This window comes from Dunckerocampus dactyliophorus, chromosome 4 (genome assembly GCF_027744805.1).
Source record: "Dunckerocampus dactyliophorus isolate RoL2022-P2 chromosome 4, RoL_Ddac_1.1, whole genome shotgun sequence".
In the NCBI taxonomy this organism is placed as follows: Eukaryota; Metazoa; Chordata; class Actinopteri; order Syngnathiformes; family Syngnathidae; genus Dunckerocampus; species Dunckerocampus dactyliophorus.
This window is the reverse complement of record NC_072822.1, coordinates 15,128,554-15,150,421: the sequence shown is the minus strand read 5'-3', so window position 1 is coordinate 15,150,421 and position 21,868 is coordinate 15,128,554. Positions and strand designations below refer to the sequence as shown.

Genomic DNA, 21,868 nt, shown 5'->3' with positions numbered 1-21,868 from the left:
TAAATTCCAAAGGAGTCAGTGCCTCACCAGCCATGAACCTCACTGCACCCCACACCTATGAACAATTTAGAGTCCCCCATTAAACAAATATGTTTTGGACTGCGTGAGAAGAGGTGAAGCCCCAGTTGAGCATTAGTGTTTATTGGCCTCAACACTGAGTACATACAGTAAGAGTATATTTCCCTTCCACATTAAAAATATATCTTCCGCCTCCAACACATCTTAAAAAGTGTCATGTTCTTAAAATGTACGCTTTTTCAAAAGTATTGGGGCACATGGCTGGCCGTTATACCTAAATGAAGTGAAGAGAACCTAGGGTTGGCCTGCTCTTTGCAGCTGTAATAGCTTCCACTCTTCTGGGAAGACTTTCTACAAGATATTGGCATGTGTCTGTGGGAGCTGTTGTCCGTTCATGCAGGGGAACGTTTGTGAGGTCAGAACTGCCGTTCATCCACACTTAGTGCTGCTGGAAATGAAAGGGGCCTTCCCCAAACTGTTGCCACTAAGATGGAAGTATGAAGAACTAAGATTCAAGTGCACTACGGGGGGTTTCTCAATACTGCCCATATACAGTACTACAGGTTCATTCCATTTAGGTTTTACACAAACAGATTCCTGCATCTTTAGGTTGTTTTACCCGTTTTTTTTTTTAAGAAATGAGTTGTTACGCACAGTGAATTATTCTGAGGCACAGTTCACTGCATGCTGCACGAGTTTAATTATGTATGTGACAGGGTAATGTGGTGCAAGGTAACAATAAACCTCATGTGCATGTATCCTACCACAGTAATAGTGATAGTTTTGCAGAAACAACTAATGGACTACAGTGCTGCAGGTGTGTGTGGGACGAAAAAGCTGCATGACTCCTGATGAAGGTTCTTTCCTTTACTGCCTCTACTGTATTATGAAGTGTCCAGTCTGGGTCCTTGATTCAGAATAACCTTTCATGGTGATGATGCGTTTCTGCACTCTATGGGGTGAACATCATCTTGCGTTCAAAGAAATGACATAAAAAGATACGATTCTGTTTCTGTTGAGTATTGTTGCTCCGTTCGTCTTACGGTGCACAGTCCAGGAGGGGAGACAATTTGGATGCAGCAGATGGGGGACTTTTCTTCTCTCTCTGCACAACACCGGCGATGCCAACAGTTCCATCAGCACCACGGAAACACGGAGACACATTTGGGCAGCTCACCCTGCAACCATGGTAACAAGAAGAATTTTACTAGTGGGCTGCAGCCAATAGTGCCGCACTTCCCACTGCGCTGGCTCCAATAGGAAAGCAGCCTGCAGCCCGGCCCACTTAGAAGTAACAGTGATGGGCTATAGTGCTGCAAGGATTTAGAGATGGAGGCTTGGCTGTTGCGCAAGTATGAGAGTTTGAGTGTGTCGGTATGTGTGTGTGTGTGTGTGTGTATGTGGCAGAGACTGCAGCATAATCTGAGGAGAGGATTCACTTGGGTAGTAAAGCTCATTCACTGCAACCATCCTGACATTCAACTCTCTGACAGACACACACGGTCGTGCTGTCTTGCATGGAAACAAATCCAAAACACTCTTTAAAAAAAAGACAACATCATAACAGCATCGTAAGCTGTCAATAAAGTCATTTATTATTTCACACAATGGATAACATGAACAACTTCAACTGTAGTTCTTCTTAATAAGTGCTCAACGCAGCCAGCCAACAGAAGGATAGCAAAAGAATGAGCTTTTCTTTCTCAGGAAAAAGAAGTTAAACAAAACAAAAAAAATACCTACAAGATCATGAAAGATAAACATGACCAAAAGCATGCCGACAGACATGGATATACATATATATTGCATGTATATATGTGCTTCAGACATATATCTGTACGCTAGCAAATGCAAATACAAAATATATGTGTACACTTACACATACATACGGTGAAGAATATATGCATATGCATGTGCATCTAGTATTTACTCTATATGTCAAATATTTGCAGTTTTTAATATTCATACAATGTACAAAAATGCTTTATGAATTTAAAAAATCATTACAAAAAGAAAAATATCAAACAATGTACAAGTGTTGCTTCAAATTCAATTGAAATTCAACTTTCGGCTTTTCTAAAATACTTATGCAAACAATCAAGTTGAGCATGCAAAGAAAAGGAAAGCCACTCTAGAAAAAGATTCAAATTCACTATGTATACAAACTAAAATAGGCCCTCGCTTTGTGCTCTAAAGAAGTACATTTATTGGTTTTATCAATGATTCGTCCGCACATTATTATCATGAATGGCTGAGAAACAAGACTTACACATTCGAGGATGACTACATTAACGGGACTCTGTGTCACAGGGAGGACCAAATTTCCAATCCAAAGATCACAGCCACTGGTCCAGGTTTGCTGCATGAACACAATACAACAACCTGGAACCGTCTTCACAAACCAAACCCATGGCCAGTCTAAGTGGAGAGTGAAAGCTCTGGATTAGGACAATACTTGTCAGTGATAGAAGGCACCGGAGCATCGGCTGGTAGCAGAGAACAGATAGGACAGACAACATCTGGGATGTTCAGCTCTACAATCAACACACTGCAGCCTGCCTGACCACAGTGAGGAGGAGTCAGCTGCATGCAATCCAAATCACACTGACCGCTCTCTTGACCTCGTCCTTGCCACAATGCACTACATACCCTCGTGAGTCTTCTCGCAAAGCAAGGTTAAGCACATGAGGGCTAGGACGAGTGTATTTTAGGAGGGGTATTTCCTCTGAGAGCTACCCAAACAAACAAGCATCTTCATGCTACTGCGCTGCCCCAACTGGCTGCAGGCAAAATAGTTGCGAATCAGCAGGGATTGCTATTTTTGGTTGACTACTGTGGGGTTCTTTCCTTTAACGCTGTGATAAGGCATGTTATTATTACTTTTGGTATGACTGGAACAACAACAGAGCTACATTAAAATCTATGTCTCAGGCGGTACCCTCAACTGTACTGTATGTTGGGGTCGGGGCAGTCTCATACACTTCCGATAAACTTCAATCCCACGTTTTAGGAGGGACGGGCATAATGACTGAATATAGCACAACTCCTATGAACAGTATTATTCTGTTTAACTCAACACTGGCACGGAGACAGGAGTTCAGAAAAATTCAGAGAGACATCCCATACCAATTAATCGATACAGTGATTGTTTCGATCAATAAAGAACATTTTGTCGAACCCTACTATTAACAAAGGAGAAAACACTCCAGTCTTTTACTGCTTAAGACTTTCTTGGATGAACTAACTACTTTCTGCACATCTTTGAAAAAAAACCCACTGGTTTTAATCACTATTTTTTGTTCAATTTTATCGAGTACACAGGACCGCTGTTGAAGGCAGCAACAACAATGTGGGTGTGACAACCTCCGTTGATGAGTATAGAGCTGTTTGTAAGTCGCAAATGACACAATGTGGCTTCTACTTTACAAGGAGGGTACACTTTTCAAGAAGTGTGAGTTTATGAATGAGTTCAATGTTACTATTACAAATCATTCAAATCATGCTAACGGAAAGCAGTTTTCCTGACTTAGTGTGGGCTCGCTTAGAAGCCCTTACTGGAAAATGATCTTTAATATCTCATCTAACAGGGCGGTGCTTAAAGATGCTAAAAAGCCAAACAACATAGGATGTGGGCCAGTGCACTGATCTCATATGGTCTTTATGCTACGGTCATTTGGATCCAATCGAGCTGCGGTAAAGAGGATCATCACACATGCTTCATATGCACAATCACTGCACAATATTTGTAATGGTATATGTTAAATGCTGCTTGCTAGTTCTCAGGTCAAATATCATTGACTATCAGAGGAAAACATAAAAAAAATCATAAGGCACAAGTTGAGCTGCTGCGACTGAGAATCCCAGCCCGACCAAAATGACACAGAATCTCCTGAAGTAGAACAATGAATCTGTCTTTATATGTGGAATATACACTAGTGAAGCATTTGATAAAAGAACATGTTACACGTACACATGAAAACAATCCCGGCTACATTCTAGAGTGCACAAAGGGGGTGATTTACATTGGTGCCAACACGATGAAGACGCTGATTTCAATTCTTTTAAATAACACTAAATAACACGTCCTCACAATTAATACTGAGACTTTGGTTATAAAATACTGAATTTTTGATTCTCTGTCCCAAAAATAGTTTTCAAATGCAATTACAAAGAGTGGGGTTAGCTTTTCATACCACTTAATGTGAGCCCTCTCCATTCAATTCATAGCCGAGCTTCGGTTTGACGCTTTTGGCTGCGCAGCCTGCATATACAAATTGATTAAAAGTAATGCATGCTCTCTGGAATGGAAATCCACACCATCCAAGGCCAAACAACATAAGGCGGGAACAAGCATTTAAGTGCTGCATTTGATTGATGCAAGTGTATGGTTTTTCATAGTGCATTAAACCCACTTTTAAGGTTTACCAAAAAAAGAAACACACCTGATATTCCCACTGTATACAATGCCCCCCGCCCTCCCCCCGAGATATAAACACAATAATGAGTGTATGACTGAATATATGTGGTTCTTTCTATCTGAAAACAAACGTGTCTTGAGTCGCACCCATGTCTGTTTTTGGTTATAAAAACAATATGCAACGTTTATTGTCTATTGTACAACAATTATATTGGATATACTGAATTCTAGTCTGTGAGCTGGTTTCCTCTTGTACAAGGCAGGCATGAGTGGAAGTTGTGTCTATGTACAGTCTCGGACAGTCTCGTCTACCGTATTGCCTTCACGTCAGCGTCCAGGACAGATATGAAAAGGAGGAAGGTAGGGGAGGAGGTGAAGGGGAAGAAGGGAAATGGGATTGAGCTGCAGGGGTGGACCAAAAAATCACTTCCAAGAGGATAAGCAAACACTGAAGCGACATGAGCGCAAACACCAGGATAAGTAGAAGGGGAGGGTGGCTTAATTACTGCTGTATTCTCTTTGACAGGCTCCTTTAGAAAGGCAGAAAATAAGCTGAGCTGCACAGTTTTATATGAACCATAACCCCCCTCCCTCGGTCCCTCCCTCCCCTTGCTGGTAATATATGGCTCTCGCCACATTCAGGTACAGTATCGTAAAGTACCATACACATGACTGTATCATATACATAAAGAATCACATAATATCCTATGCTATCATAAGTACCACACAGTATTAAATGGGACTGGATAGTGCCATATTAAACGTAGGTCCAAGGAATCCTGAAAAGGCTCACGTCCAAACAGAGGGATAGCAACAAAAGTGTTCTGACTCACTGTCATCCTCCCAAACCAAAGTGCACCAAGGAGTCCTGGGATTAAGGGCACTGGATCTGATAAGGTTGAAACATTGCTTGCTCCTTTAAAAGCTCTTGTTCATTTACAAGGTTTGCCTCCTGCGGGTCTATTGATTGGAGGGGGCCCATAAGTCGTCCCTGGTGTGGCCCCTGCCCCTGCGTTTGCCTCCTTTGGCCGGCGGGGGCACTGTCCGAGCTTTATGGACCACCTTCTCAATGGCTGCCGAGATGGAATCATGGCTGGGGAAGTCCAGAGGCTCTGGGATCAAAGCAGGCCTGAGGCTCTGTCTACCTGGTGGCTCGTCACACCTCTCCAGAACAGGCATCCCCTGAGTCCTGCCATCACCTCTCTTAGTGGACAACAAGTCCAAACCGCGACTATCGCCCCGGTTCTCCTCTCTCCTGTTGGCCGGCCCTGATTCATCATCCAGGGGTTGTTTTCGGGGCCGTCCAGGTCGTCTCTTGATAACATTGTTTCCTGTTTTGGCTTGTCGCTGCAGGCGCTTGGCACGGAGGATTTTCTGCACATGCTCGAAGTTCAAAGAATGCATCCTCCTCACCTCTTTCTGGATCTGTTCCACCTCTCGACGCTTATACCGACGCTTACTGGGAGCACCTGCATGAGTAAAAACAAGAAAGGTGAATGCATGAAGTGAATGAGTTCTTTTGCAAGTGCTTCCATTAAAATGAACATCCCCTGCAAGGCCAAAAAAGACGCCATACCAGTTTTGCTCATGGAGGGATTTTTTTCCCCCACTTCAAGAGCTTCCTGCTAATTTTGACATATTCATGTAAGCCTTTCAAAGCCCAGCTGAGCCAGGAGAGCAGATCCTATCCTATAATTGTGTGCTAGAGAGCAGAGAGGAGGAAACCCACAGAAATGTCTCCTTCAGCCATTTAATATGTTTCCACACAATAACAACCCTATGCATCTGGAGCAAAGGCTGCCAAAAGCCAACTAAACACACACATATAATTAACACCGCAATTTCTAATTTCCTTCTTGATTTCAGATACATCTTTCTGTCTCTGTCATTCTTTTTGTTTTCCATTGCTTAGACCCCACCACCCTCCCTTTCCGTCTGGGCATTGATTCCAGGATCAAATGAACCAACGCCAACATGGAGGAAAAGCGCAATCAGCCGCTAGAGTCTCCAAGCAGTGCGCAGACAGAATGCTGGCCTTATTTTTTTTTTACCTTTTACTCGTCTTCCTCACCGTGCTGTTTTTCTTTTACCACAGTATCGCACATCTGCAATCATCTACGTATTGCCTGGATTTATAGACATGTAAATAAAGGCACAGTAATCCCTCATTTATTGCGGTTAAGTGGTTCCAGACTGTGATAAGTAAAGTCCTTATTTATAAATTTAATATTTTTGTAGTTACAGTATAGAAAACCTGTTTCCAACCTTCTAAATACGTTTTTAACATCATTACAGCCCTCGAGACATTAAATAAGATTCAAGATTCAAGAGAGTTTTATTGTCATGTGCATAGTACAACAGCAGTTATACTATGCAATGAAAATCTTATTCTGTTCATTCTCCCAAGAAAAGAAAGAAAACAAATGAAAGAATAAGAACATAAGAAACATAAACACACAAACATATACACCAATAAATTAAGCAACAACAACAGACGAGACATTAATACAAGTAAATAATACAAATAAATAAATAAATAAAGTGCTATGAGTGTGTGCGTGTGTTGCGTGCGGCGTGTGCGAGTGCTTCGTTGAGGAGCCTGATGGCCTGTGGGTAAAAGCTGTTTGCCAGCCTTGTGGTCCTGGACTTCAAACTCCTGTAGCGTCTGCCTGACGGTAGGAGTGTGAATAATGAGTGTTGTGGATGTGTGCTGTCCTTGATGAGGTTGTGTGTTCTTCGTAGGACTCTAGATTTATAAATGTCTTGCAGTGAGGGGAGGGCTGCCCCAACAATGTTCTGTGAGGTCTTGATCACCCGCTGGAGTGCCTTCCTATCACGTGTTGTACAGTTACCGTACCAAACAGTGATGGAGGCGGTAAGGACACTTTCGATAGTGCATCTGTAGAAGCAACATAGGATTGTGGTGGACATGCCAAATTTCCTCAGTCTTCTCAGGAAGTACAGTCTCCTTTGGGACTTCTTCAGAATTTGTTGGGGTATATATATATGGGGTATATATAGAATAACACCCCTATAATTACCTTAAAATCGTATTACCCAATGTAGCAGACATAATAAGAGTAAATAAGCCATTTAACACATAAATAAGACTCATGCTCGTGTGTGTTGCTATAAATGGGTTCCCTAGGGGAGGTGAGAGACGGGCGGACAGAAAGTGACGTTGGGGGTTCAAAGCTGAGTTTTAGCTTGGCGTGTTGTTGGAGTTTTAGTAGCCCGTGTTTTTATGAGAGATTTTTATTTGTCATTATTGCGTCAGGTAATTCAACCTGCAATGAAAGCCTGTTGTTCGGCAATCAAGTCTCACCAAACATTACAGTAACATTACTGACACCTGGTGATCAGTGTAGAACACTACATGCCATTCACAGCATATTTGAATGGGCCTTCTGAATAAATTACATATTTATTTTAGTTCATTTAGCCATTCTTATGCTTGAAAATGTTTAATTGAGGAAAAAATATATTACATTTGCTTCAATATGCATATTTTTTTTAACTAAAAATAGGCTGTATTCAACCATGGAACAGCAATGATTTATTAATGAATATAATTTTGAAAAACTATGATAGAGTGGAGTCACGAAATTCAAACAGCAAAGTGGTGAGGGACGACTGTATAATAATTAGGGCTGTCGAATGATAATCAAATTAATCACAGTTTTCAAATGAATTACTCATGATTCATCACCATTTGCAAATATGTGTGAAGTATGCCCTTTTTTACTGTATTTTATGAACAAAAAGATAAATTACATGATATATTTGTATGTATTAGCTCCAAATGAACTGAAAATTTAAATCACACTAAAAAATACCCCACGTCAGTAAATCTAAATCACCAGTCTCTATAATAGCAGCAGAACATTTGAATCACACTTTAACAAGGTTATTATGAGCCTTGAGGAGTTGCGTTAAAGACACCACGTAAAGTTGAATGCATTGTTTTGAGTGTAGATTGTATTTTCTAGGATTTCCGAGCATAGCTAAATGCAGCATACTTAAATGTCTGTCTATTTAGACCCAACATACAGGCACAATAAAGACGTTTTTGTGATGTTCGGCATGTCCCTGAATGCACCTCGCTAAAGTCGAGTGACAATGAGGAAGTGTTGTTCAGTGGAGGACTTGAGACGTGTTCGTGAGTTGTAGACACATACAGTATATGATGTTGGAATTGCACTGCTGTTGATGTGTTCAGGTCGGAATAAAGTTCTAAAAGAGCGTCAGACTCTGTGAGGATGTTATTGTGCCCCTGTCTGTCATCATAACAGATAGGGGTGGCTTCACAAGGTGCACATGCGTTAATTAAAAATGTCAACATAATTAATGAAATAAATTAGTTACCGTCGTTAACGTGCTATTTTTGACAGCCCTAATAATAATACAATTATGCTTTTACGCGTACCATCACTTCATGATACAACACAATGACTACTACTACTCAGTGCTTCTCAAATAGTCCCCCCTTGGGGAGTGCGGTGAACTGTCAGGGGGTCGTGAGAGGCAGGGAGTACTCTCTATGTTGCTGCAGACGTGCCAACATGTACACATTTATCGTACTCAACATGCAATTTGACTCTTCAATGTGTATTTTGTTGCAATTTCCTGGTTCCTGTTTCGAGTTCAGTCTGTACAGTACAGGTCGTATTTCAAATTGGGGGGGGGGGCTGAGAACATTTCTGTCCCCAGGAGGAAACATGACAGAAAATAATTGAGAACCACTGACTTAACTGCAAATTTCCTTTGTGGATTACAGCAAGCTGTTTTTTTTAAAGGGGAACCTCGGTTAGCATATGTCCCGGTTAGCATATGTTTCGATTTCTGTTGAAAATGTCTGCATTAACACTTTGTGTTCGTAACTGTTAGCAGCCTATTAGCATGCTCTTAACCGTAAACCGGAACTGGTAGCCATTGTCCCCCAGCTCCGTTGCCCGTTTATGACATCATCAGCTGTTGACTCAGTAGTTCTTTTCTAACACAGTTACGCCACAAGCGTCTGCTTTTCTTGTTGATCACGGCTGCAAACCCACAGTGGAGCCAAGGAAAGTTGCAAGTGACAGAAGGTGAGAAACACTCTTGAATTCTACAAATAACTCATAGCAAAACACGATGTCTGTGTTGATCTCGCTGCCACATTGCTGTCTTTGTTAACCATCCAGTCTTCAAAGTAAAACACATAAGTGACATTAAATGTTTTTTTTAACCCTGTCATTCACCATTTGTATGCATTCTGAATTGTTTTCTGCATGTAAAGCTATAATTGTAAAACTATTTTTAAAAAGTGTTTTGTGTTAACATCTTTGGGTGTCCAGAACATAAGTAATTAGAGTACGTTCCGGTTATAGTTGGACCTTCTGGAACAGAATAATGACACTAACCGAGGTTCCACTGTATTTCTGTTAAGTAAGGAGGCAGTTATCATCAGTGATTGCCTGGGGGGATTCCTTACACAATGTATCTGTCTTGTGTCCCAGTGCATGTGCTTGTGTATGAACAAGCCACCCTACCCAGGCCCACCTCTTGGAAAGGTACGTTTATTCCACAGTTCTATTGATACCATTGTGACTCAAAGGCTGAAAATGATTTTGTTATTATTATTTTATTTCTATATTTATTTCTATATCATATATCAGCACCTTAATCCACATCCTCACCAACATGTAAAGGGTTCTTCCTTGGCCCATTTCCCAACCCTCTACAAAGGTTTGTGTTTTTTCCCTTTTTTTAAAAAAATGAAATTCGACTAACTATATCTGTATCTGACTTTTTAACTCTGTTAATTGGCTTATGTGAAAAAAGGCAATTAAAGCAGTGTCCCAATACATTTGCACAGTGATGTAGCTCAACTTTATTTTTTAGACTTCTCAACCAAGACACCAAACTCGTGCATCCAACTTCCACATACAGCAAATGAGGTACTGGAGTAAACAAATACACCATGTGATTCTGTAAAGTAGCCTTTTCTCAAATTGTATGGGACTAAAAAGAACTTAAAGGGGCAAATAAAGAGAGTGAGAGTCCTGGGCTCCATTTGGATAGATTTGCTAATGAACTGAGAAGGAGGGGAGATAAAGTAAAGCCTGACCACCCTCCATTTACAACTTAGAAGAACATCACGTTCTATTGTCGCTCAAGAATTCAGGGCAGACAATGAAATTAGTCTAATGCAGAAAGCAATAAGTATCAAGAGTTTATGAGCTGTGCACGTTATCAGCTCAACTAAGCTCGCTCACTCTCTCTCTCTCACACACACACACACACACACACAAAGTAGATGAAATTTATGAGCTGCATACACGGAACATAAAACGTGTGACCTTCAGCAGTGCGAGGGTCCATATAGCACTGAGGACTTGTTTCTCTGTGGAATAGGAAGCTCCTACTGAACACACACTGCAGGTTTGATCTTTGATGATCTTTCTAAGCATTGTGAATATGTGTACGCATGGGATTCAAAGAAAATTGTTCTCATTAATTCAGGGTAAGACCTGCTGCGGTGAGACCTGCTAAAAATACCATTAAAACACACTATATTGAAAAAATGCTATTCTTAATATTAGAACTATACACACCGTGTGTGTACGAGAGGTTTTCTGCCTGCATGTGTGTCTTCATGTAGATACGTGCACACGCGCTTGTATTTTAATTGGACTAAAGCTGTGAAGTGAAGCAGTAAGTCATGCTAGAGGAGGGGCAGAAGGAATAGGGAAAGAAGAGGGTAATGGGGAAACAAGGGGGAGGGGAGACCTGGAAAAAAAAGAGGGGAATCGGAAAGAGTGGGGGAGGAAGAGGTGGAGGGAGAAGTTTGCATATGGATGTGTGGCTCCCCAACCACTGGAAGAAAATAAGGAAGAAATCTGTAAAAGGAAAGTGGATTGGAAAAGGAATATGAACATGGGGACATGCAAGGTTTGGGTTGTGTGTATATGACTCATCCGTCCTGGATCCCTTGGGAGCAGTGGGGAGGGGGTGTATTCTAACGGAGCCCCTAGCTTCTCCTCCCCGCCACTGGACTAGGCCCCAGTCATTAAACTGCTGGCTGCCAGCCAGCTCTTTTAACACAGGCAAGGGCCTTTTACGGCGTGTCTGTAGAAAATAAATCACACTGTGTGAATAATATATCTCTGGCAAAGGCATTGGCAGGAGCGGAGGAAGGGACGGGGGAGGAGAGATTGGTGAATTATAGTTGTCTCCATCCATGCATTACGTTCTCTTGATCCCAAGCCAGATGTGCTCAAACACATCAGAATTCAGAATGTACAAAAAAATGCATATTAGTTTGGCATTTCTGGACTACACCGCCTTTTTATATGCTTTTAAATTATGCTATTGTTCTATACTTGATGCTTCCATGTTAAAAAAAAACTTGGGACCTGTCAAGGCTAAAAAAAAATGCGATTAAATTGATGCCCCATTAGTGTATCACTTTACTCGATACAACTAAAAAATAAAATAACACATTAGACATCAATTATATTTGCAAAATGCTCCCTTTGACTAGATGAAACATCTTCACTGTACTTCACTTTTAAAATTAGGTTTTTAACATGTCTTCACCAGTTTAGTATTGCTTTGATGCGAGCTATCTAACAAGGAGGGAAGGAATCCCCACCAATGCCAACCTCTCTAATACTGCACAGACTGATTTACACTCACCCATTAAATTAGTGGCATACATAGTCATTGTGGTGCACAGCAAAAAAGTGAATTTCTATAAATTTCAATAAAGCACAACAGAAAAACCCACTATGTTGAGTAGTAGTGGTTCTTACCAGAGAGAGGAGGGCTGGCACACTCATTCATCTGTCCTGAGTCCTGCCTGGCAGTCTGCAAAGGCATTAGGCCTTGATCTCCAAACACAGTGGGTCTCATCTTCCTGCTCCTCGAACCACATTCATCCTCCTGTGACCCAAGGAAGAGGAAGGATGCGGATTCTGGTTGCTGTGATTGACTACTGTAGCTACTCATGAAGCTGTTAGTAGGCTGTCCAGTCTGACGAGAGTGGAAGTGGCTGTCAGAAAGAGAGTGTGAGGACAGATTTTCCGATTCAAACATCCCCAAAGTGGATCCCAGGCTTGGCCCTCTACTATTGGCCCTCTGCTTCTCCTGATGCTTTGCAAGGCCCTGCCTGGATGAGTCACTCAGCATGTTGTAATGTGAACTGGCCTTTGCCCCACTGAAGAGGCCACCCAACTCCTGACGGTCTCGTGGAGAAAGCAAGGGTTCGTCTTTGTGCTTATGTTTGTGCTTGTGCTTCCTCTTATGGAGGCGGACAACTCCGAGACCACCAGAACCGCCATTCCCCAGTGATCCCAAAACCTCTCCTCTCACAGAAGGTCCCTGAAGTTGACCACTGGCGCTGAGATGCTTGACCCCTGCCTGGAGCTTTGCGTGTCCACTGGAGTGGAAAGCCTTTGGAGGGGGAACAGCAGGTCTCATAAAGGGTGATGGGGGAACATGTCCAAGGGAGTGGTGGGGCAGGTAGAACGGAGGCGCAGCGGGGAAGTAGCCCAGACTGAGATGGGGCGTGTAAGGCATGGCATACGGTGCTGCATAGTAATTTCCCCCCGCCAGCGGATAGCCATATCCTTGAACAAAAGGTAGCTTAGAGGTGATTGGCTCACTGGCTTTGGCTGGACGACCCCGTCTCCTCTTGGCCTTTAGATCAGCACTCCTGCGGATATACGGACTGGAGTTGCAGGGGTAGGTGTCATAGGTGACTGGGTAATAATGGTGGAAGTTGAGGCGGAAAATAGAGGGATAGGGATGCTGTGGATAACAGGTGTATCTTCTGTGAGACACTCGTAGCTGCTGGAGCTTTGACACAACCTAGAAGTGAGGAGTAAAAATTGGACATGGTTAAGAAAGAGTTAGACTTCACAGTGCAGATATTGCAAAAAGAATGTAGTATGTGTACAACCTCCTCTAACTCAGAAAGAAATTGAAGATGGTCCCGACTCTGAAGACACTTCCTCTTACGGCGATTATGTTTTTGCTTCTTCTCCTGCTGGGTGAGAAAGTTGTCCACAGCAGCTACTTGTCGTTCACTTCGAGCTCTGTTGCCTTTGGCGGATGCTTCCAGAGCAGCAGCCTCTGCAGCCTCAAATCCACACAGATCAAATGAATACCTGGAAGAATACAACACAACATTTTGACACGGTGAAACCACTGAGTTTATCAAGTGATGTAAGAAAGAGTACTGCACCTGCGCCGAGATGCAGGGCCTTTCTCAGTTTGATCCGAGGTGCTGTTGTTGTCAGTACCAATCCCGCTGTCACTGGGAATGGTCTCTTCACTGTGGGACTCGCTGATTGGAGACAAGGTGACCTCCTTCACTGATGCACCTTCTGATAGTTGGGAGGGTGAATTAGCCAGAAGACGTGGCGGTGACAGTTTCCATCCCCCAGAGAGGAATCCTCTACCTAGATGTTTCGGGGGCAGGGCTGAGATGGGCTGCAGACTAGGCATAGTGGCATCAGAGTGGCTGGCGCGCATTGATGGAGTACTGGAACTTGGAGAGGAGGTGTTTGCTGCCACAATGGAGCTCTCATAGAGACCGGACATTGAGACAGACATAGAGGGCTTGTCCCTTATCGTTTTTGGAAGGTTGGAGCCTTGCGTTTCAGCTCGAGGTTTCCGGCCTCTCTTTTTACCAATGTAGATGGTTCCTCTCTTGCTGACATTTATTTGTTTTCCCAGACGAGCCTCAATGGTAGATGCCATCGCGCTCATAGCAGAGGTAACGGGTGCAGATGGAGACTTCGACGTGTTGTTCTTACTGGTGCTTGACAGGATCTCATTTAGGATGCTCTGCATTTTACCAAGCTTCACCTTGTTCACTGGCCTTGAATTGCTTTTGCCACGTTTTACTTTCAGACTGTTGGCATTGGCACTAGTAGCTGTTGATGCCATTTGCAATAATGTGTTAGGTGAGTGTGTCTTCCTCCTGCGGTTTAGCCCTGCAGAGGTTTCTTGTACAAGGGGGCTTGGAGGTGAAGTGGAAGTGCTCTCATGGATAGTCTCAACAGTTAGAAGGGGTTGCTTCTTGGGGCGTCCTCTTTTCCTTTTGATGGGCATGTGGACGGTCAGGCTGTCAGTATTGGTGTAAAGTGGGCTCGAAGGAGTGATAGGAAAGGCAGACGGCGGGTCGGCTACCATTGATGGACTACTGCAGATGTCTCTCTGCGGTGAGGTGATGGTTGTGTGGGTTTTTGCTTTCAGGTACGACCATCTGTCCTTACCCTTGCTTGATCTGGAACTTACTGTCGAATTGGTGCTGTGACTTGGACTAGGACTCAGGGCTCCCCATGGTCTGGGGCTGGGGCTTAAGTTCGGCCTGGGCTTAGGGCTTGAACTCATACTTCCCTTGGGGCTTGGGCTGGGGTTTGGGCTAGGAAGTGTGGGATTTGTGGATATGTTCGGTTTACTGATGTTAGGAGCAAGATCTCTGTGTTTATGTGGATCAGTGTTGCTCTTAGGCCGGCCCACAGGGTTCTTTTTCAATCTGTTGATACTCAAAGTTGATTCTGGATCAGGCCCATTCTTAACTAATTCATCTCTTTCCGTCCTGTCTACCCTTTCTCCCTTTTCTCTCTTATCACCTTTATCCAGTCTCTCGGTTTTTGCTATCCCCTCTAGACTGACATCAGCCTGACTTGAGAGCCTGGAATCATTTTTGTGAGTCTCCATCTTATGAGCGACTTTGGGTTCTGGAGGCTTATGCTGGTGCTTCTCCGTTGTATCAGAGTCCTTTCGCTGCCGGGACTGTTCTTCAACAGCACAGGACTCATCAAAAGAAGGCCTTCTCCGCCTCTTTCTTCCTTTTCCTTCCTCTGTCAGCACCGGCATCTCTCTGTCCTCTTCATCCCCTCTCCTACCAGGAAGTGTTCGCTCTCTTTCATCCTTCCTCCTGTCCTCTCTTTCTTCACAAAACAGTTCAGTCGTAGCTTCTTGTCTGTACCTCTGCCTGTCCTCTGAATTAGATGGGCACTCTGTTTCTTTTTCAGACTGTCTTCCCCACTGCGTATCAGGATTAGACAGCATCTTCTGGGAGTCCTTCCTGCCATACTTCCGCTTGATGTTCCCGAAGAGCTGCTCGTTAACGTCCTGTAAACCTCTCCCCCTGAATAAAGTGCACAAAGAACAATAAGGATGAGATACTGATGTCGAAAGAGCATCTCATGTATCACAAAAAATGAACAGTCACACGATAAATTCATTCTGGCAATCATACAAACAAAGCACCACTGGATAAAGCGCCCTCCCTCCCATTTGTTTCTATCAGACTTAGTGTCACAGCTCAAGCAAAAAACTAAATGTGACGTTCTCTGAGGATGAGTGAACGAGCTTTCTACTTTTCTACACAAGAAATATTGGACTTCGTGTTTAAAGGAAAACTGAACTTTTTGGGGGGCATTTTGAACATCATTCACAATCCTTATATGAGACATGAACACAGATGTCTTTCCCTTTTCTGTGTGCTCTAAAGATATAAAAACAGCTAAAAAGAGACAGTTCGAACTGTCTCTTTTACTGCAAGTAATGGGATCCACCTATGCCGCCTACAAAGACCACTGTTAAAACACCTCCAAAAACCTCTGACAATGTTTTATGGTTTTATATTCATGCTGTGACCATGCAGTAACAGGTACATTTGTGATGACCTGTAATACTTACAGTATTTTGCATATTTTGTTCATTACTGGAACTTCCGTTCTTGGCGCATTGATTTCACATAGCAACATAAAAACGAACACCGACACCTAGTGTTAACGTAACAAACTCAAAAATAAAAACACAACAGCTCTGGCGGCATCTCAAATAGCCTTACCTTTTGGTAGTGGTCTGAGGCTTTGTGAGTGCGGCTCTGACACGATGCGGGCGAATATGTGGTTAAACTAGTTGCTAGCCGGCTAATAGCTACTCTGTGTGGTATGGCTAAGTGTCAATGCACCAGTGACGTAGTTCGTACGGCATAACAATGTTAACAATAATAACAATGTTGCTGTAGCTTGGTTAACTCATTCAATCCCAGCCATTTTTCTAAGTTCAACCCCTTCAGTACCGCCCATTTTAGATTAATTTGACTGATTTTTCAAGGCACACAGAATATTGAATATATCTATTTCAGAATATTTCTACCGGTTTCCATTCTTTACTAATCAGCAGTAGAACATAGGTAAGTTTCAGGAAAATATCAGTTCCCAACAAAAAAAAGGGAGAGAAACAGCTTTTTGTGAAAAGATACATTTCAAGCATAACTTTCACTTTGACACAAATGTTTTGCTTTTGTGACAGCTCAAATATCTAAACAACTATACTACAAAATAACACTTTATTTACAAATATAACACCATTAACTATTTACTGTTTTCACATTTGGAACTAAATTGGGCGTGTGCATTTGTTAAAATTTCCCTACAGTAACGCTACACTCGCTCTCTCACTTTCTCCTTTCTGTCAAGCGGGTTAGTAACATGGCGATTTCTTTTCACCTTGTGGCCGTTTTTATGGCTTAAAACTTGCGTCATCACCTCTTTTTGCCTCTCGCGCAAAAACGTCTTTGGGAGAGAGCATTCGGGTTTAAAAAAACATATAAATACGTCTTTGGTATTGAATGAGTTAATATGCACGTCCCATTATATGTAAATGGCGCATTGTTGGAGCTTTTTGGATAATTTTTCAGATGACTTTATAGGCGGAATAAGTAAGACCCATACAGTATGTGCAGTAACTAGCTGTCTCTTTGTATCTGTTTTTATATCTTTCGAACGGACAAAAAAGAGAAAGACATATGTGTTCATGTCTCACACAGGGATTGTGGATGATGGGTAAAATTCCAAAAGAAGCGCAGTTTTCCTTTAAGAAGATCAAAAAGCAGCCACAATGATACCACAGCATGCCATTGCAATGGATAATAATCATTCAATCACAATGCTTGTTTTTACATTCTATGCATTTGCATACTTTGTTTTGCACTGACGACTTGCTGTGATGTATTGTCCAGTTTTAGAGTCCACAATTCATTTATTCCGTAACATTTTGTCTTTGAGGAAGACATTTTCTAAGTATTCTAACACAATTTCTGAGGGAATTGCGATTTCTCATTTACTGTATGTTGGTGAGTGCTGAGATCCGGTATAAAGGGAAAAAATTGAGAAATGAACCACACCTGCTGAGAGAGGTCAAGTTGAGAATACTGGCATCTGTAACAACTGGCAACTGCAAGTCTGGAGTCAACGATCTTTGAGGTGAGTGGCTGTGAGTCACAGTTCTTGAGAAAGGTGCATTTGAATCCATCAAAGAGCTCCTACTGGCTCCCGCCTGTTCTATGGGTGGCTCAGGATTGGCTGGAGAAACAGAAGGTGCTCTGAATGTGATCCAGTCGGGACTGACTTGGTGCTGGGAAGCGTGTTGGAATTGTTGCGTGGGGGTGTGTTGTATTGGTTGTACAAGGGAGAGAGTGGGTGCAGGGACCAGAGTGTTGCGAGGCTGGTGTTTAGGTGGAGAGGGATCTCCCAGTAGTTGCAACAGGCCTCCTTGAACAGACCGGAACTGGCGCTCGTACGTCTGTGAACGACAGAGAAAAGAAACACTGAAAGGTCACTATAATGAGAAGACATGATTACAAAGCAAAGAGCAGAGAGAAATGATATGATAACGATAAGCGACCATTAAACAATAACAATTTCCTGTATTCATAAGATTAGTCTACACCGTAAGATAATGCTACTCAGTTCGCATTTTTTATGCACCGGTACACATTTTTGTCAGCACATATTGTGTCATTGATTTGTTGTGCTCTGAGATTCTCCATTCACTGCAGGACTGACTTAGGCTTTTAATACAGCCTGTGTGCACGAGCAAACAGTGCACAGCCAAACAAAAGGCTTATTTACTGAGCAATTAAATTCCTGAGGCAAGGATGTTGCATGCTGCGTGAGCTGGGGGGTAAGGTTGGTGAAGTCTCGCTGCACACAGTGTATAAAACAGTAGTGTAACTCAGCTGTGTCCTTGACTGTCCTTTCACTTGCATGCACAATACTAAATTACATTGTGTTTTAAAGTCTTGTTTTTACTACTGCCACCAAAGAGGTCATGATTGGCTGTTTGTTAAAGCTACTTCTTTCCATCCAGGCTGCTTTTGCCTTTTTTAAATAGTGTGTGATATTTCTGTCATTGTGTTTATTTTCCCAGTAAATTGCACTGTATATGAGGTCTTAAAGCAAAACGTAGACGTGCAGGAAGCGGTTATCCAAATTAGGCCTCATCTTGTTTTTACACCCTCAGCAACAGACAGCATTTCAAGGTAAAAAAAAAAACAAAACAGAGATGACAAAAACAGCAAATTACAAATGATCCTTTAGTAAAGTGCTTACTAAAAGGATCTTGACACTATGGTGGCAACATGTTTTTCAGCATATGGCCACAAATGCAAAGTACGCTTTGAATCCACACCTTCTAGTTTACTGTGAACCACTTAAAAATCAAGGAATGCAAAGGCCTGACGTGCTGTTATACAACAATACGCCGCTTAACGTGTCACGACCGCATAATCAGTGGCTGCTGGTAGATGAGAAATGGAGCAGCGGACTGCCTTTGTGGTTTAGCCTGTTATTAACAGACTCAGTATGATGCAACAAGACACTGCTCTGCTGCGCTGCAGGAAGATGTAACCTAACCACAGGCGGGCCGCTCAGCATGTACACATGCAAGCGCACACGCACGCTAGATGCACATTATAAATAAAAGCTTTTACTCTTTCTTCACTCTATCAGTTACAAAATCGTAAATGCGCACAGCCAGGGCACCAATTTTAATCAAGATGGTTCAGCATCTTGCCAGATAATTAGCTTCTTGCAGACAGATATGCACACACAACGAGCACTGAATATATAATACAGTCATCCCAGCATACTTACTGGAAGAGAAAGTGCTTATTTTCTATAGTTCAGCTTGCCAATGTCTGTTTTTACCCTCATTTCATCAACCACTCTCTTTTTCTCCCTCATCTTGCATCTCTCTCTCGCTCTCTCTCAGTCAGGCAGTGACACTCGAGTTGTCCTTGCACGCTTGCTGCAGAGGCTGTTTATAATGGCGCATTCTCATACCCACTGATTAACCCAACATGCAAGCTTGCGAACACACACTCACGCAATCACTGAGCAGCATGAATGATTAATAAAGCCAGAAAATGCTTGTGCGCACACACAAACACACCCCCAGTGGTGGTGCAAGTGAATGCATGTGTGCAAGTGTACACTGACACAGGAGAAGAGATGATGGGGGTCTAAGATGACAGGCAACCGAAACACACACACTTTCTCATTTTACTTACTGCTGCAGGTTAATGTAGTACAAACAGCCAATAATGTGGAAATGGTTTGAGTGACACAAAAAAAACAAAAACATGCTCACAAAATATATCCTCCCTACAAACCACAAAGTGGCCACAGACCAATGATAAAGACAACAAGCATAGATCTCGCTCTTACCACTGAGAGGAGAGCAAAATACAACAACAAAAAGAAGAAAACAGCCCCCCTTCCCAGTTAAGGTTGATTTATTGGCACTAGTTCAGCTTTGTGTCCATAGCTTCCTCCCCTCTAGCCTGTCCTCTTTGCCACAAACAATGCATGATTCATTTCCAGGGAAAACAAACTCTAATAGTCACACAAATAACTAGGACTATCATGCCATGGCAGTTGCCATGTGAGCAGCCCTCTCCTATTTATAGAAAATGATGAAATGAATTGAAATGACCGTATGACCACACGTTGTACTGAATATATCACAAATGTATCATGTCAGTGTATTGCAGGACAAATTGTGTTTTTCATTTGTACGTAAGGCTGATCATATCTATTGACTGGTCCTGTGTATTTTGACATATCCCTGCACTAAGGTTCATGGTTTCATTAAAATTAGCAGTTTCTTTGAGACCTCTTATTAAATTTTATGACGAGTAGAACAAATAAACAAATGCTACTTTTGTCAGTTGTCCAATTCAAAATAATACACCAGGCAACTACAAAGACTACCGAATTATCCCATCAATTGGAACAAGATATGATAACAGACAACATTAATGGAGGAGTGTTTACTTCTCAGAGAATGGGGAACCGCAGCAGCAAAGTGGAGCCTGTGGAGTATAACACTGCAGCATCCAGAGCTATGGCATTGGTCAATGAGAGACTAGCAGTGATTTCAAACACCAACTGGTTATTGACTAGACACACTTAGAACCCTGGTTGAACAGGTAGTAGAAATAGTACCTGGTAGTACATGCTTTGGCCGATGGGAAGTGGGTAGAGACGATCAGCGACTGCGCAGGGAGGCATTGATCTTTACTAAATCAGATGTTTTTGTTCTGTAAAGCCATTTTAACACATTCAGATTCTTCTGTTATGCATCGATTAGCTGTTTCTACATTTTGTTCCACTGGATCACTGTCCCTCATTTTAGCCTCATAGTCATTCACTTATTGATTTTAAATGAGATTAATGGTTAAGCCTTAGCAAAGGTTTGCCATCTCTGAGTGCTGTAGTTTTGAATGTGCCCAATTATCTAAATGCACTCCCACAGGCTTGCAGCAGGGGGCAGCGGTTTTGCCATCAGCAGCAAATCCCAGGCATGATTACAAGGTTTTAATCACTTCCACCACTGTTCTTGCTCTAGCAGGTTGGACTAATATATCCTCACTAGGGTCACGGGTATGCTGGAGCCTATGGACTAATATATATATTTTATATTAGAAAGACCACACCCAAAACAAACCTATTTGATGTGATTATATAGCACTCTACCCTGAGGCTTTCAGCCCTGCGTTGAGGGGTTGAGGGTCATACTCCACAGCTCAGTCGACAACCTTTTTTCTTGCATGTCTTCCTCTGGATCAGCGCTGCAATAACATGCATTGGTTTTCCCCACCCTAATGGTAAAGGCAGATATGGAAGTTTGCAAATTCCCTCCCACTGGTGATGTAACCATCAGAGCGCAGTGGAGGAGGTCATGGATAATAAGTGACTAAGTGCTGCAATCACCCAAGTGAGAGGCGACGAGTCACTTGAGTCAGCATAATGTCAAACTGACAAATGCGTGAAGAGGGAACACTGTCACTCTGCAGCAGGTAAACATAGGTATGGATGTGAGTAGAGGGTTGCACTCCCCACTCCTCCATTTTGCTATGCAACAGACCCTCCCACAGCTTTGCTCTCATTCAGCCTCTTGTTTTCCACTCTTGTATAAACTCACAAGTGGAACTTTTCCCTCATAAGCACACATACACGGAGCAACCCTGGCTGCACTAGTGCATACCGGGAAAGAACACCCTAGCACACGGGCACACCCAGATCTCATGACAGAGCACACACACACACACATGCACATGTATACACAGGGGCAAGCTACACA

The 21,868-nt window shown here is 42.6% G+C and overlaps 1 protein-coding gene across 2 annotated transcripts in view; it reads right to left on the bottom strand.

Annotated features, from left to right (window-relative positions):
* Positions 1–1,574: 1,574 nt before the first annotated feature.
* Positions 1,575–21,868, bottom strand: part of setbp1 (SET binding protein 1) — a 49,412-nt gene continuing 29,118 nt past the window's right edge. For both annotated transcript variants that reach the window (XM_054772746.1, XM_054772747.1), the window contains 5 exons: positions 17,628–18,025; positions 13,662–15,578; positions 13,377–13,584; positions 12,229–13,285; positions 1,575–5,904 (listed from right to left, as the gene is read on the bottom strand). In XM_054772746.1, coding sequence (XP_054628721.1) covers positions 5,396–5,904; positions 12,229–13,285; positions 13,377–13,584; positions 13,662–15,578; positions 17,628–18,025 — 4,089 coding nt within the window. In that variant the 3' untranslated portion in view covers positions 1,575–5,395. The remainder of the gene's footprint in view (positions 5,905–12,228; positions 13,286–13,376; positions 13,585–13,661; positions 15,579–17,627; positions 18,026–21,868) is intronic.